This window comes from Sinohyriopsis cumingii, chromosome 4, assembly GCF_028554795.1.
Source record: "Sinohyriopsis cumingii isolate HCF-2022 chromosome 4, ASM2855479v2, whole genome shotgun sequence".
Taxonomy (NCBI): Eukaryota; Metazoa; Mollusca; class Bivalvia; order Unionida; family Unionidae; genus Sinohyriopsis; species Sinohyriopsis cumingii.
In genome coordinates this window covers 137,483,054-137,500,375 of record NC_142964.1, presented here as the reverse complement: position 1 = coordinate 137,500,375, position 17,322 = coordinate 137,483,054, and the positions used below count along the sequence as shown (strand labels likewise).

Here is a 17,322-nt window from a genome sequence, read left to right as displayed (position 1 = left end):
AGACATTTAGTCGTTATTTAATATGAGTTTTTATTTCTAAGGAAGATTTGTATACCGTTCAGATTTTCAAGTGTAAAAATGTTTGGAAAATTTATAGTTTAGCAATAGAATAATAAAACAACCCTTTGAGACGATAACGGCGTATAAGTCTAGCTTGCTTCACTTATATTTTGTAAAGCATTGTGTAATACATTTCCAGTTATCTCCCCTATTAACGTCAGTTGAAATATCAAATCAAAACAGTTCATGTATATGAAAACACTTTGTACTTATCCTAACTTTATTCCAAAATTTACTATTTCTCGTAATTCGTGAAGTGCACACATACTGTTAGCGATGAACATTAGCTTATAGAGAACAAGAAGTGAGATTCCAAAGGAAGAATTGTATCTCGATAACATCTTCAATAACTAAATGAACAGGAAGAACTATCGCAGAGCAACATCAATCATTCAATGCCCTATAGTAAATATAGCAAGAGTATTACTATTCAATTCACATATCGGCTGAATTCTTGAGGTACAAGACAAACGTTGGTTCGCGTACTAATGCTTTTCAAATGCTCTTGAAATGCTGTTAAGTCCAGAAGAGTACTGGAAGAGTCAGAGAAGAGTTTTAGTGGTCATTGAAGAAGATTGTATATGTATAAGGATGATCTGTATCACATCAACATTTTCAAGTGTAAAAATGATTGGAAGAGATATAGTGGAGCAACAGAATAATAAAGCAACCCTCAGAGACCAGAACGGCATAAGTCTTGCTGCTTCACTTAATTATTTTAATGTAATGTGTAATACGTTTCCAACTATCTTCTCTATTGGCGTCAGTTGAAATTTCAAATCAAAACAATTCAGTTATGTGACAAAAGTTTGGACTTATCGTAATTTTATTACAAAATTCCCTTTTCCTCGTAAATCATCAAGAGCTTGCATACTGTTAGCGATGTGCATTTGCCAATCAGTTACAAAAATAAGATTCCAAAGGAAGATATGTATCTCGCTTACGTCTAGAAGATCTAAATGAAATGGAAGAACTATCGTAGCGAAACAGCAATCCTCAAATGTCCTTTAGTAAATCTTGCAAGAATCTTCCTATTCAATTCCCAAATCGTTTCAGTTGACAAATTACCATACTCTTACGGCATAAGACGAATGTTGTTTCTTATGATAAAGCTTCAGATTATGTTACCTCCAGAAGTTGATATATTACCTCAAACCTTTTCAGGGAAACGACGAACGTTAGTTCCTGTACTAAAGCTTTTTAAATGCTCTTGAAATGATATTAACCTCGGAAGAGCATTGGAAGATATAGGGAATAACTTTAGGCGTCATTTAAGATGATTCCGTATTCCTAAGGAAGCTTTTGTATCCCGTTAAGATTCTCAAGTGTAAGAATGATTGGAAGAGTTGTAGTGGAGCAACATCATAATAAATAACCCTTAACGACGATAACGATATATAAGACCTGCTTGCTTCACTTAATTCATGTAAGGTATTGGAAAATACGTTTCTAATGATTTCTACTATTGGCGTCAGTTGAAAGATCAAATCAAAATAGTATCGTGTATGTAACAAAAGTTAGGAGTAATCGTAGATGTCTTCCAAAATTTCATAACGCTCGTAAAACTTTAAGAGCATTTTTATTGTTTGCGAAGTGCATTTGCCAATGTGGTACATGTAGCAAGATTCCAAACTAACATATGCATCTCGTTAGCGTGTTCGAGAGAAAAATACACTGGAAGAAATATGGCAGAGCAGCAGCAATCTTCAAATGTCCTTTAGTATATCTTACAAGAATTTTCCAATCATATTCCCAATCAGATCAGTTGACGTATTAATCTCGAACCTCTTCAGGCATAAGACGAACGTTGATACTTATGCTAAAGCTTTTCAAATGCTCATGAAATCCTCTTAACTCTCGAAGAGAATTGGAAGAGTTAGGAAAAAGCTTTAGTCGTTATTTAAGAAGATTTTATATTCCTAAGTAAGATCTGTATCCCGTCAACATTTTCAAATGTAAAAAGGATGGCAAGATTTAAAGTGAAGCAACGGCATAATAAATAAACTTTAAAGACGATAACTTTTTATAAGTCTTGCTTGCTTCACCTAATTCTGGTAACCTATCGGCTAATATAATACCAATGATTTCCCCCTGTTGGTGTCAGTTGAAATATCAAATCAAAACAGTTAAGTTATGTGACAATAGATAGGACGCATCCTAATTTTCTTCCAAACTTCCCTTACGCTCCGAAATCTTGAAGAGCATTTATATAGTGATCGATGAGCATTTGACAATACGCTACATGAAGTAAGATTCCAAAGGAAGATATGTATCTCGTTACAATCTTCAAGAGTGAACTGGACTGAAAGACATATAGCAGAGCAGCAGCAATCATCAATAGCCGTTTAGTAAATCATTCAAGAGTCTTCGTTTATATGCCTCAAAACTCTTCAGGCATACGCCGACCTTTGGTTCGTGTGCTAAAGCTTTTAAAATATCCTAGAAATGCTGTTAAATCCAGATTAGCATTAGAAGAGAGATGGAAGAGCTTCAGTCGTCATGAAGAATATTTATTATTTCCAAGTAAGATCGGTGTCCCGTTAACACTTTCAAGTGCAATCATGATTGGAAGATTTATAATGGAGCAACAGAATAATAAATAACCTTTATAGACGAAAACGTATATAGATATCGCTTGCTTGACTTAATTATTGTAACCTATTGGCTGATACGGTTAGAATGATGTTCCCTATTGGCGTTATTTGAAATATCAAATTAAAATACTTCAGATCTGCGGAAAAAGTTCAAACTTATCCTAATTGTAGTCACAAATTGATAACTCCCGTAAATTTTGAAGTGCAATTGTATTGATATTGTTTGTTTCAAAGGCCCATTAGTGAAACTAAAGCTACTGAAGATTCTGTATGTTATTTCATTAAAAAAAAATTCTTATGAGAAAATGGGGACCTCCCGAGGTACCTTCTGGTGATGAGTGGTCAGTGAACTAGCAAAGTGTAGTTCCAAACCCTTACAGACAGGAAATATTTAGTCTGGACCATGAAATTCGTTTGGCTGGTCATTTAGGGATTAATAAAACTTATCACAAGATCTCGACTCACTTATATTGGCCAAAAATCAAAAGTAATGTTGGTATATATTGTACATCTTCTCTTAAATGGCAGGAAAATGCAATCAAAAAATACCTAAGGCTCATCTACAACATATTCCTGCGTTGGATGAACAATCTAGAAGAATCAAGGTAGATTGCGTTGGTCCCTTACCTAAGACCAAGTCAGGAAACCAATACATGTTGACCATTATGTGTGCGTCAACAAGGTTTCCAGAGGCAATTGCTTTGAAGAATATTAAAGCATCGATCATTTTGTTTCCTCGATTTTGCCTTCCCAAATATGTCCAATTGGGACCAGTTTCAAATTGTCGTCTGGAACTTTCCAACCTATCATGATTGAATTTGGCATTCAGCAATTCAATTAAAAAGTGAAATTATGGTCTGACAGAACTACAATAGAGAAAACTTTTGAGTATGGTAATATAATTCTGTCTCTCTTGCTCTTTCTTCAAAAGTTTCTTCAGGTTCGATATTACGGCCCATACAATGGTAAGAAGAAAATGAATAAGTTAAATTAAAATATTAATGCTCCTAAGATCTAAATAAATTCTAGGGGTGCCAGTACACTGAAAGAGAAAGCCATGTTAAACATCAATTAATTTAGTTGTACCTGTCCCACTCAGTGAAGATTTAAGTGAAGGAATATCATCGGATTCTACGGATATTGGAGTGACAAATGTTCGGAATTCAGAAGTTATGAAAGATTTGGACCAGAAACTTTCACATTTGCAAGTGCAAGAAAGAATGAACTCAAAGAGTTATTATTTGAATATGAGCACCTATTTCAGATGTTCATACAATAATAAAAAACATTTTTCTTGATGCTGGAAATGTAAATTCCAAGCCTGTGAAACAACACCCATACATGATGAAACCTCTCAAACAGGAATACTTGAAAAAGAAACTCAGTATTTGCTGCAGAACGATTTATACAGCCCAGTAAACGTGATAGAAGGTCACCATACCAGTAAAAGTGATTGGATTGTATACTTGCTCCAATATCAGATAAAACCTTTCGTATGTTTACTGATTATAGGTCGGTGAACAGTGTCACAAAAGCAGACTCATTGTCATTACCTAGAATCGATGTCTGTATTGGTAAGATCGGAAATACCAAGACGTCACCAAATTTGACCTTATGAAAGGATTTTGGCAAATGACACTCACGGAAAGAGCAAAGAAAACTTCGTCATTCGTGTCTCCATATGTACTTTGCCAATATAAAGTAAAGCCGTTTCGGAAGAAAGGGTAGTCATGTGCATTTCAACGTCTCATGAATTTGATCATCTCTGGTCTAAAAAATATTGTGATGCTTACATCGATAATGTCATCAACTGCAACGACACCTGGAAAGAACATTTAGCAACAATTCGGAAATTAACTGACAGACTCACTGATGCGTCTTTGACAATTAATTTATCCAAAAGTGAGTCCTGCGTGCTAGTGTAACTTTTATAGTCCAGATCGTGGGTCATGTAAACCTATAAATACTAAGATCAAGGCTATATCTGAATGCCCTGTGCTTGTAAATAAAAAGCCACTGATTTGTATGTATGGTTGAATACTATCGGAAATTTTGTTCCAATTTTTTCTATAATTACTGAATCCCTGACAAATTTATTGAGTAAAAAAGCAGGTTCCTTTGGACTGAAAAATGTAAAGAAGCTTTCGACAAGTTTAAAGACATACTTAAAAGTGCGTTAGATTTTACAGCTCCAAATTTCAGACAATTATTTAAATCGTCTGTTGATGCAAGTGATTTTGTGTATAGAGCAGCTTTGATTCAGGAAGACGAACATGGCTTGGATCATCCAGTGCGCTTTTTTTCTAAGAAATTAAATATGCATCAAAGAAATTATTCAACAGTCGAGAAGGAATGTTTGGCTTTGATATTGGCATTGCAACATTTTGAAGTTTACATTAATTCAGCTCCTTCTTTGATTATTGTGTTTAGCGACCTTCTTTGTTACAGGAATAAACTCTTGACATCAGGTACAAAAAGGGAAAACATAATTTAATAGCAGATCCACTTTCCCGTGTGTCGAAATGTATTATGTTATGAATACTGTGTATAAGTCATAAGAGTTCTTCTTATATTTTCTTTAACCTCATGTATAATCAATGTATGGTAAAAATATATTTGTATCATATAAATCTTTCTATTTTTTATGCGGGAAGTGTTACGTATATCTGATTTAATTTACTTTATTTTAATTTTATTGTTGTCAGTTTTGCTTTTTTAATTATATTACATGCTATTATCAAATTATCTTGTTTACGTGATTTGGAAGTGTTTTCGAGTAAACAGTTTGACCTTGTCTGTTAATTTGTAAACACATACAGTTTACCTAATTCCCGACCTTAATTCAAAATTAGTAACAGCCACGTGAACATATTCTTTTTTTATTTACTTTTATTGTGGGAACGATAATCATGAAATAGAGGCTGTATTGGTTTACGTGCCATTAGACTTGTAAATTCCTTCCAATGCTTTCTAGAAAGTGATCACGTGACCCTCATCTGGGCATCTGTTTTGCGCAGTATTCAGGTTTTATACCGATGCCTAAAGAGAATGTAATCAGTCTGGGCTTAAAACACTGGATGTGCGGTCATGTTCTTCAGTTTTAGCCATTTATCGAATTATAGGTTAATTTTTCTTCAGATTATTTGGATTCTAAAAAATTAATTCGTTTCTCTGAAAATATTTGCGTGCTCAAACAGAATTCTTGAACAAAGACATTTCTTTAAAACAAATTCCGGATTTCCAACATCGGATTGTTGTTTGTGAATAACACAGAACTGTAGACATTTGAAAACCACAAAATATAGGTCATCGCCTTCCATTTTGCAAACTTCATCGGGAATCGGATTTGTATTCATTAGAATATTTCATTATAATGACTTCTAAATTTTATTCGTGGAATTTTTTTAATATTTATTTGAGTCTTAAAACCGTAATTTCTTATTTTTTCAGGTTTGCAGTATTTTTCAAGGGAAATTAATTATTTGTTAAATTTTTCAAATTTTGTTGTTTTCACTCTTTTATATGTTACTGTTTATTCGAGCCTAAACAAGTAACATAAGACAAGCAATATTTATATACCGTTATTGTTTTTAAAAGGTTAGATATTACGCTGTAGCTCCACTATAACTCATCCAATCATTTTAACACTTAAAAATATTAAACGGATAGAGATCTTACATAGGAATAATAATTCGTCTAAAATGGTGACTAAAGTTCTTCGCAAACCCTTCCAATACTCTCCTGGAGGTAAGATCATTTCAAGAGTATTTATAAAGCTGTATCATAAACACCGTCGTTAGTCTTATGCTGAAGTGTTTGAGGTAATAGGTCAACTGACTCGATTTGGGAAGAGAATTGGAAAACTTTTGTAAGAATTACCAAATGGCATTTGTGGATTGATGTTGCTCTGCTATATTTATTCCAATGCATTTATCTCATGAAGACGTAAACGACATAAATATCTTCCTTTGGAATTTTGCGTCTAGTATCGTATTAGTAAATGCTCGTCGCTAAATATATAAATGCTCTTCAAGATTTATGAGCGTTAGGGAAATATGGATGAATATTAGGATCAGTCCTAACTTTCTTCAGTTCGTGGCCATTTTTCATTTGATATTTTTTCACTGACTCTAATAAGGGAGATCATCAGAAACGTATTTGCCAATAAGTTACAAGAATTAAGTGAAGCAAGCAAGATTTATATACCGTTATCGTATTTATGTGTATGTTATCAAGCTATAGCTCCACAATATCTCATTCATCAGTTTTACACTTGAATATGTTAATATGATACTGATCTTCGTTAGGAATAATAACTTTTTTTAAATGACGACTAGAGGTCTTCGCAAACTCTTCCAATGCTGTCCTGAAGATGAGAGCATTTCAAAAGCCTTAGCAAAAGAACCAACTTTCGACCTATGCACGAAGAGTTTTGAGGTAGTATGTCAACTGACCCGATCTGGCAAGAGAATTGGAAGACGTTTATAAAAATTATTAAAGGGCATTTGAGGTTTGCTGTTGTTCTGCTATAAGTCTTCCAGTGCATTTAACTGTTGAAGACGTAAACGAGATTCATATCTTCCTTTGGAGTTTTACTTCTTTAACGTATTGGCAAATTCGCTTCGCTAACTATGTAAATGTTCTTCAAGATTTACCAGCATTACGGAATTTTGGAAGACTCCTACCTTTTATCACTTACCTGAACTGTTTTGATTTGATATTGCATCTGGCTGCTATTGGGGGAATCATTGCAAACGTATTAGCCAATAAGTTACAAGAATCAAGTGAATCAAGCAAGATTTTTATATACTGTTATATTCATTTAGGGTTATTTATTATGCTGTAGCCACTCTATAACCTTTCCAGACATTTTAACGCTTGAAAATAGTAACGGTATACAGATCGTCAATAGGAATAATAATTCTTCTTATACGACGACTAAAGCTCTTCGCAAACGTGTCGTATGCTCTTCTGTAGTTAAGAGCATTTCAATAGCATTTCAAAACCTTTAGCAAAGGAACCAATGTCTGTCTTATCCCTGAAGAGTTTTGGGGTAATATGTAAAATGACCCGATTTAGGGAGAAACTTGAATGACTTTTGAAAGAAATACCAAAGGGCATTTTGGGGATTCCTGTGGCTCTGCTATGATTCATCCAGTGCATTTACCTCTTGAATACGTAAACGAGATACATATCTTCCTTTGGAATCTTACTTCTTGCAACGTATTGGCAAATGATCTTCACTAACTATATAAATGCTCTTATGATAGTCAAAAATGCCGATTCAGCAGTTATATATATCTTTATATTGTCATCAGTTTGGTACGTATGGTAGACATATCACAGACTGATACAAGTCTTTGGTTTTAAACTAAAAAGCAGAAAAGAGCAAAAATCAGCAAGTTCAGTGAATTTAAACAAATAATTTATTTCCTATAATACAAAGTGAAAATTTTAACAAAATTACAATATTGTAACATTAATCCCAAATGGTCTTAATATTTCTTTTGCAAGTCCAAAACTAAAGTATTTTGAATGAATTCCAATCTTGATTGTTTCTATGTACAAATAACCTGGAATGGGTTTTTCGTGCTAAGAGTCATGATGTATCACAGTGATAATACCCAAAATGTCCTTGAATGATTTCACAACAATCCCAATATAGCTATTTAGTCCAAAAGTCAAAGAGCACTTTGTAATTTCAATGAATATTTTAAATAAATAAATCCTGTCAAACTAAATATAAACTCAACTGAAGTTGAAGATAGGAATAAGTAATTCTGATATAAACAACACTGATTTAAAAAAAAGCCTGCGATACAATTAGAGGACCTGGATAAGGGCCAAAAGTACACCTTTCTAGAACAGTCAAAGTTGTTAACATGATTAGGTCTATTCCGTTTTAGTAAGCTACCTGACAAAGATCAGGCTGACCATGTTTTCCCAAGAGGAATACCAATGTCCTAACTCAAATCCAAGTACGATTAATTAAAATAATAATAATCTTAATAAAAAATCTATAATCAAAGACAAAAAATTTGCTATGTAATACTTTATGTTGTTTACAAGAAAGACATTAGTCAGGTAGGCCCAAAACTCCTGCCCTCAGCTGCGGACAAAGGTCAATATCGCAATACAAATCAAATATGCACACATATAATGATAAAAGAGCCAGTACAAAATGCAAATTAAATATATATAACAAAAAGGTTGACATTAAATTATAAAATATATATCGTGTATATTGAATAAACACCAAGCAAATATTTCATTACATGCAACGTTTACTCAAGAGGCAAAACAGACAAATTAACGTTGCAGATAAAATAACAACGTAAACTATGTAGAACATAATGTTATTAGATGTCAAGTAAAACAATTCTTATCTGAATAATGTTATAAATGTAATCCATAGCATGTACAATCGTTGGAAATTTGCTGAATCTAGGGTAGAGGTTTATAAAAAATAATTTTACATTTTTTGCTGTTAGAATTGCATGTCCTTTCCAATCAAGTTTAAGGTTCCCTTGTGAATTCAGTGCTTCAAATAATCATGTTTCCTTTTACATACACGTGCATTGTCATAGGGGCAAAATTGGTATAGACTGGCGTGCAACATACCAAATGTTTATTACTGAAACTTAAGAGTACAGTTACGGAACCTTGGGCTGATATCAGAGAAATGAGGCATGTATAAACGAAACAAAACGGTACTTCTGCACCATGTGCATAAAACATCGCCTGGGATTTCTTTAATGAATAAGAAGCAAGACTCACAAACGCACTGAAAGTTTAGATTTTAATTTTTCAAAAGAGACTAATAATTAAATTTCTCAACATATTGCCCAAATAAGCGTAAGGTGTCATTGCACAATCCAGTCAAGTCCATCTGGGCATTCGGTTATTGGGCGAACGCTGTTTCCAATACCAACATTTCACGTAACCCTTCAAAACTTGCACATTCGTGGCGGTACATGCGCTTAGCAGAACGTGGGTGACAAAAGGGCGTAAGACACAACCCTCTCCGCGCGAGCACATTAAAATGCAGTTGTCAAAATATATAGACTTCACTACAGTCAGAAAGCGAACTCAAAGGTTAGTGGGGGGTTGGAACGTGTGGATCGAGGGATTCAAATCAAACTCCAGGGACATTTTTAAAACTATTATTAACAGTAAGGCCTGTAAAACTTTCGTAGCAAGTTTCAAACGCTTCATGCGGACTTCCTTAGCGAGTTTCAAACGTTTGCTGGAGTCTTTCGTAGGGAGTTTCAAATGTTTGCTGCTGACTTTAAGCTCTTAAAGAACTGATGTATACAAATATTGCAAGGAAATCTCAACTTAACAAGTTTCATTTCATTTTGTATCTTTTGAATATCGGCAATCTTCTTTGTGAAGACTCGGCAACAGTCGTATATATCCACGTGTCATCGTAGTGTAAGACCAGTTGGATATATCCAAGTGACATCGTAGTGTAAGACGTTGTGATAGATATACGTCGTTCCCCATCGCCAAAAATACTCCCGCTGATTATCTGCAGAGCAACTTTGGACACAACATGAAATGGCTTTTCAGGAACAACACGAAAGGTTTCAGTAAAATATTATTGGCTGCATATCAAGTGCACGCCTTACTGTAATCTATTCGTCATCATGACCGTTGTAGTTATCTGAAAGTCACCAGCTGAGGCTGAAATATTATTACCAGTACGTACTAAGTTACTCTATATTCTTACACAGAGAGGTTTCATTTCTCTAAATGAGAGTCATACTTTTCCAGACAGGAAGAGTCCAAATGATTTCTAATGTACAGACTGTAATTCTGTTAAAAACGGGCTTGTCCAGATAGGACGCAGCCACTTACATTGAGGTGTGCGTAATGTGTATTCGTGTTGAAAATGGCGTTTCCATATCAACATGATGACCCTCGTATATAAAAAGAAAATAAAAAAAAAATAGTTTTCCCTGATAAATCTTGGTCCTTAATTTTGGTTGCAATAAAAAAACGGACAATCTTTTATAACGTCATCGCCGAAAGTTAACGAAGAGTTATTTATAGCCTAAGTGCGCTTGAGAAATTTCAGCTTCAGTCAGTAACGGTTTCTTGTTCCAGGAGCAGTACAAGACACACGGGTCATGTTTGCAATTCAACACCGACTATTTCAGTAATGGGTGTCATTTTCTAGAATTTGATTCTACATACCTTTAATTGGCAAGTAATAAGTAGCAAGTAATAGCTTCATTTGGATTCGTATACATCCATATTCCTCTGGAAGGTCATTATATAGACGTCCGAGAGTTGCATATTGCAAAATCAACTATACAGTACGGAGACATTTTTGGACGAAATGAACCTAAGGATGTGATCCAGTACAATCAGGATTGAATGTCGCGCGCTGTGCTGTCACAATGAAAGCTACTCGTATTGATAAAAAAATTCGTACTACCCTCGATTGTGATGATTCCATTCGACGCGCTCTTATTGTGACCCAAGTTTAGTATATGGCTACCATTGTAAAAGTCCATAGCGATAGATAATTTTCGTCTGGAAGTTTCTTGATGACATTTAAGGTTCAGAGCATTCATTTATCAGGATTGAGTAGATTTTGGTTAAAGACAATTAGTGTTAAATTTTAAAAGAACAATTTATATTTAATTTTTTATGAGTAAATGTGCATACGTGATCTACGAGACTTGCACCAGTCTTGTTGACCCCTGCAATCACGTTAGAAACCAGTGATGCATGTATTCTTTGTTAATGTATATATGTTTCATATACTGTTGTCATCCAATAAGGCGCCTGTTTCATGGACATTAGACATCAGTTATAAAACGTGATAGAACAGGTGAATTTGAACATTATGATAAACCGAACTTCGGGAGGATTATTTTCTTGGAAAATTCATAATGTATTCTGGCCCGTAAACATTTCGTCGTTTCTTCGTTTGATACGCATGCGTAATGAGTAGACCATGATTAAATACAAAGTCATACAAACCTAAAACATGTAGACATATATGTGCATTTACAATGTATATTTGTACACTAGATTTTATGTACACAATGGATTTAACTACATTTGTCAAGGGCCAGCCTCTAAGTTATAATAAATGCAATGAATCATAATATAAATTAAATCTTAATTATTATAAACGTAATACTTTTCAAACGGTAAGTAAATTCTGTGCAATGTTATCACCAAAATATTTGTTAATACGTCGTTATCTAGGTCCCAATAACTGCTCTTTTGACATAATTCAACATTTTGCATCGGTAAGATATGAAATCAAAATTATATTCCTCTTTTCCTATTTAACACCTTTCAAACTCATCTTCTCTATCCTCCAATAAGCATCTGCTCCTGTAGAACAATGCAGTTTCAATCGTTGTGACCAAAAATATTAGACTCGATTTGACGAATCTAGAAAACTTCTAACTGGAAGACTTAAAGTTTGGATTCATACAACACTTCTATGTTTCCTCAAGATGTACCGACTTAAATAGTGGAAGGATAACTAGAATTATAATTGAGCCGAAAGTAGTGCATATCACGAATAGCCAAAAAAGTAAACGGTCCAACACTTCCGCTGCCTCTGTCCATTGTTTTATGATCAGTTCATTCTTGTCCTTCTCATCTTCGCGAGTAATAAGAATCTGCAGTTTCTGAAGAACCTCGTCCATACAATCGCTTCTATCAACGCCATCTTGCCTTTTCAGATTGTTCACTACAGGGTGACTTAGTTCTCCGTTTTCGTACCCCATCAGACTATAACCAGAGTCGTTGGAATCCATTTGTTTCATACACTTCTCAGGCTTTACCAAGTCCCAGTCATTTTTAATAAAGTGTAGCCTCATACAGAAAACTTTAGCCAGACACAAAAGCAATTTTTTGATCCAGTTTGGAATATATTGCTCTTTAAGACCTCTGTGGTTGATATTCGAAGTCGTGACTGCCAGAATGACAGATAATGATGTCAGGCTCATTGTTGTTGTCAAATATATCCCTGTAACAAAAACAAAAAAAGAATAGAACAGACTGATGTGACAGTTGTGGTAATGGATGGATGGATGGATGGAATGCACGCACCTGTATAGATACATACATACATACAACATACATACACATGCATACATACATACATACATACATACATACATACAACATACATACATACACACACACATACATACATACATACATACATACATACATACATACATACATACATACATACATACATACATACATACATACATACATACATACATACTAATGTATAAAGACCGTAATCCCAAATCTATGCTGCATTTGTAAAACAAATAGTTACGGAATACAACCACCTTAAACAATCACGTCTTGTTTTACCAACTAAATACAGACAAAAACACAAACAAATTAAAAGAAGAACATTCACTCACTTGCATCTATTCTGCAAACTCCAATGTTTTAAAGGGAAAACACAATACAAGACACGCACGTGTTCATGAGACCCAATGAAATACAGCATTAAATCAAAACCATATATGCTTTCATTCAGTAACAACGATTTGTCTTTATTATTTGCAAAATATTATTTTCTTGTGTTATCATGATTTCAAGTTTCTGCTTATACACTGGGACCAGATCCGCTTTGTTTTGAATGCATGTTGTCAGCCGTTTCTAAATATTGGAATTTCATAAACAATTTGAACACATTTACTTATTTATATACGTCTTGCCAAAATAGCTTGATTCGATAAAAATATAATTAAAATTGGTGTTTTGCATTCACCAATTTTAATTTACTGAAACAATCCAGGAAATTATGAACTCTTAGTTTTGACTTAAACCTAAAGAGAAAAAAAGTCATCGTTGTTTAAACTTAGCAGTCACGATACCTATATAAAAAATGTTGACAGTTGACTTTTGTTATGGGTGCCCGGATATACAATCAATATGTCTCGATGTTCTTTATATATTGTGAGGCCATACATCATAACCCACCTACCTTATCTGCAACAAAATACCAAGAGTGTATTTTCGATTTTATTAATTTCCGCGTCGAAACACCACCCTCGCTCACCCACGTCGCCAATCCCTACTTTAGACGAATCATTTTCTACGCAATTAGCCTAGACGTAACACCTGTTGATATAGAATGGTATTCAACAGACTCAACTACAGAAAAGCAACCGTATGCTGGATTCTAATATTAGGTGACCATTATGCCGACTATTAGACATTGTCTAGATTTTAGCTGGTATTAATTTTAAGCAGATGATACTTATTAATCAAGTTAATTATTAGTCAATTTTGGTGATATAGTACCAAATTATACCTTATTGCACCTTGATATTTGAATCTGCGTATCTGCTATTTATTTATGTGGTAGATTTTAGTAATTATTTGTTTGAATTGGGGATTATGTGTTTAAAAGATATTTATGAACCCGAGTAATTAGGCAATGTCTAGGAGCAAATATGTATATATTTGTGTGTATGTGTGTGTGTGTGTTGGACCTATGGAGAAAAAGGCATTTCTCTATTTCCGTTCAAAGGCAGAATGAACATATGATGCATCTTGTACGTTACTTGTTTTATCTTAAATTTGATAATATTAACAGTTTCACTTCAGTCAAAAGGACGCTCATCTAAATATAGCTGGATATAAAACTGTATGCATTTTGATACTTGCCTATCAAAGGAACGAAACTTGACGTGGCTGGCATGTTCTCGGCAATGAGAAGCATGAACACCGAGAAAGCTAGAAGTACCGTCAACCCCAATGACACTTTTTCTCCACTATCTGGTCGCATCCAAAATCCAGCTAGAGTCAAAATGGACAACATTATGCAAGGGACGATGACGTTGTATGTGTAATATAATGTTCTCCTCCTAATGTGGATGGTGAACGTAACATCCGGAAATGGCGTGGTGCAGCAGGGATAGTAAACCACATTCCTAACTGCATGGACTCCAATTAGCTCCCACTCGCCGTTTCCCACAAAGTTGGACAAATCCACCGGCTGGGCCCTTTTAAAGACATCAACCTGAGAAACAGAGACAAAAATAATCATAAGTTTGTTTGTTTAGAACTGAAAATAAAAGTTTTACAGATAATGATTTACTCACCCGTTTTTACTTTTGGAGAAATTCAGTTTTGCACGAGCAAAACTGAAATGAAAACTGGATTGTAGGAGTGACTACAACGTTGTGAATAATATAAATAAATTAATATCAACTTATGCAAATTATAAATTATACTTCAGCAAATATTCAGATGCGTCAATGAAATTTCAATCATACTCTTGGGCTAGCAGCAGAGACAGAGTGGGGGTGGGAGTGGGAGAGAAAGTCTGAATTTGAATGATCTAATTTTTAGTATGCATGTATCAATAAGAATGCGACTTTTTGACCTCCAAATTTTGCACGCGGTGGCCCAGTGTCAGATTATCTGTAATATCCATCTCATCTTAATTTATTATATCAGTTTTTAATTGTAAAGAACCAGTATCATGTGGGTAAAGCAGGAAATCTGACACCCCATGAAAGTAGCCAACGCCCATATAAACTGTACTCGTACTGTTTATGGAGACGCTCATATACATTGTACTCGTACAATATATGGAGATGCTCATATAAATTGTACTCGTATTGTTTATGGAGACGCTCACATACATTTCATATAATTTTTACTCGTGCATAAAGTATAAAATACAAATTTTAATTTCAAAACCTATTATAGAGAAGGGGGGTATGTTCTAAGCAACATTTTATCAGGTAATCGTCCGGGTCAAGTGATCTCAAGCGTTCTTAATGGGATGCAATTTTTGAACACTCTAGTCAATATTGGACGTAGAGACTACCTGATGAGCGATAAGGTACATTTTCAGGTGTATTTGCTGAAGGATATATTAATGTGTCTTTTTATCATGGTTCATTATATCAATATAGTTTTAGATGATGTTTCCCTATATCATCACATTATCGTTGTCTGTAAATCTACATTATGTATGTTTCGTCGTTGTAAATATCCGTACAAAGAAGAACAGATGAATATAAGATGCTCTTTGATGTGTGACCATAATACGTATGCATGTACGCTTCATTTTAATATTCATAGTCCAGGATATGTGGCAATCGAAGTATGTGTGTACGCCTCATTTAATATTCATAGGATATGTGGCAATCCGACTTATGTGTGTACGCCTCTTTGTAATATTCATAGTCTATGATATGTGGTAATCGTACGTATGTGTGTACGCCTCATTTTAATATTGATAGTCTAGGATATGTGTCAATCGAAGTATGTGTGTACGCCTCATTTAATATTCATAGTCTAGGATATGTGGCAATCCGATGTATGTGTGTACGCCTCATTTTAATATTCATAATCTATGATATGTGTCAATCCTACGTATGTGTGTACGCCTCATTTTAACATTCTCTATAATATCTGACAATCCGACTTATGCATGCACGCTTCAAACAGTGTCACCGTAGCTTGATGTTTTCACTGAAACATGTGCGAAAAATACGAGGAACTAGTGACTTTGTCTCTAAAATTCTCATAATTATTATAATGAAGGTCACTTTAATCTAGGCGAGAGAAATGGGTCAAAACGAGTCATAGTTAGAGTAGCTCAGTACGCAGATACAAACCTACATAAAAGTATTACGACTATATGGTCTTAAATTGAGTACTAAACAAAAAGCGAAACGTAACAAGTTTTGTAAAATTCAACGAATAAATTATTTCCTAGAATTTAAAGTGAAAATTTAAAAGGAACTTACAGTAATGCGAAATAAAATCCCAAATAGTCCGAAGAGATTTACCACCAGTCCTAATAAATAAAGTTTTAACTAAATTCCAGTGGTGTTTCGAAATAAAATCCATCGCTGAAGGTGTTGATGTCCCTGTAGTGGCTTGTGACGTGGTGATGTGACAACAATCTTAAAATAATTCACAGTAACATAATCCAAAAATGCCCTTGTTTGAATTCACTATAATTCTCATTTCAAAACCCTTTACGTGACCTAGGTGACAATTTGCATTTCTAAAACAAATACGTATTACTTTGCGGAAGATTCCATTCTAGAAGATTCTGTTACTAACATTATAATCTAGAATATGGTAAACATCATGAAGGCTATGTATTTTAGGGGGTGAAATCCAATTACCATGATCCAGACTCAAATAAATAGGTTTATTTCTATTAATAATGATCATAATATTTAACCTACACTCCTAGAAAAAATAATAGCTATATAAAATTTGTTTTCAAAAATAAAAGTTCTTGATCAGGTACGACATGAACTTGATTTTGGACACGCTCAAGTATAAAATGCAATTGTAAGTTATAATCCTAGAGAAATCTAACAAATACATATTAAATACACGTAACTAAAATACATTTTTCCAGTGCACACACTGTTCCCATAAAAGCAACCACATGCAAAAAATTGGGTTCATTTTGAGTGTTTGTACCCGTCGATTCGCTGTTTTTATCGTCATTCTGATTATTAGCATTCTCACTGCCATTAACATCATCGTCGTGGTCATTATAATTACTAACCGCTCCGATGGCCTAGTAGTTAGAGCGTCCGCCTCGGATGCGGTAGGTCGTCGGTTCGAACCCGGCCGAGTCATATCAAAGACTTATAAAAGTGGTACTCACAGCTGCCTCACTAGG

At 34.3% G+C, this 17,322-nt stretch overlaps 1 protein-coding gene across 2 annotated transcripts in view; it reads right to left on the bottom strand.

Annotated features, from left to right (window-relative positions):
• Positions 1–8,062: 8,062 nt before the first annotated feature.
• LOC149802159 (neuronal acetylcholine receptor subunit alpha-10-like) overlaps positions 8,063–17,322 on the bottom strand; it is a 214,022-nt gene continuing 204,762 nt past the window's right edge. For both annotated transcript variants that reach the window (XM_089956571.1, XM_089956570.1), the window contains exons 7-8: positions 14,325–14,679; positions 8,063–12,654 (exon numbers count right to left, since the gene is read on the bottom strand). In XM_089956571.1, the coding sequence (XP_089812697.1) occupies positions 12,122–12,654; positions 14,325–14,679 (888 nt within the window). In that variant the 3' untranslated portion in view covers positions 8,063–12,121. The remainder of the gene's footprint in view (positions 12,655–14,324; positions 14,680–17,322) is intronic.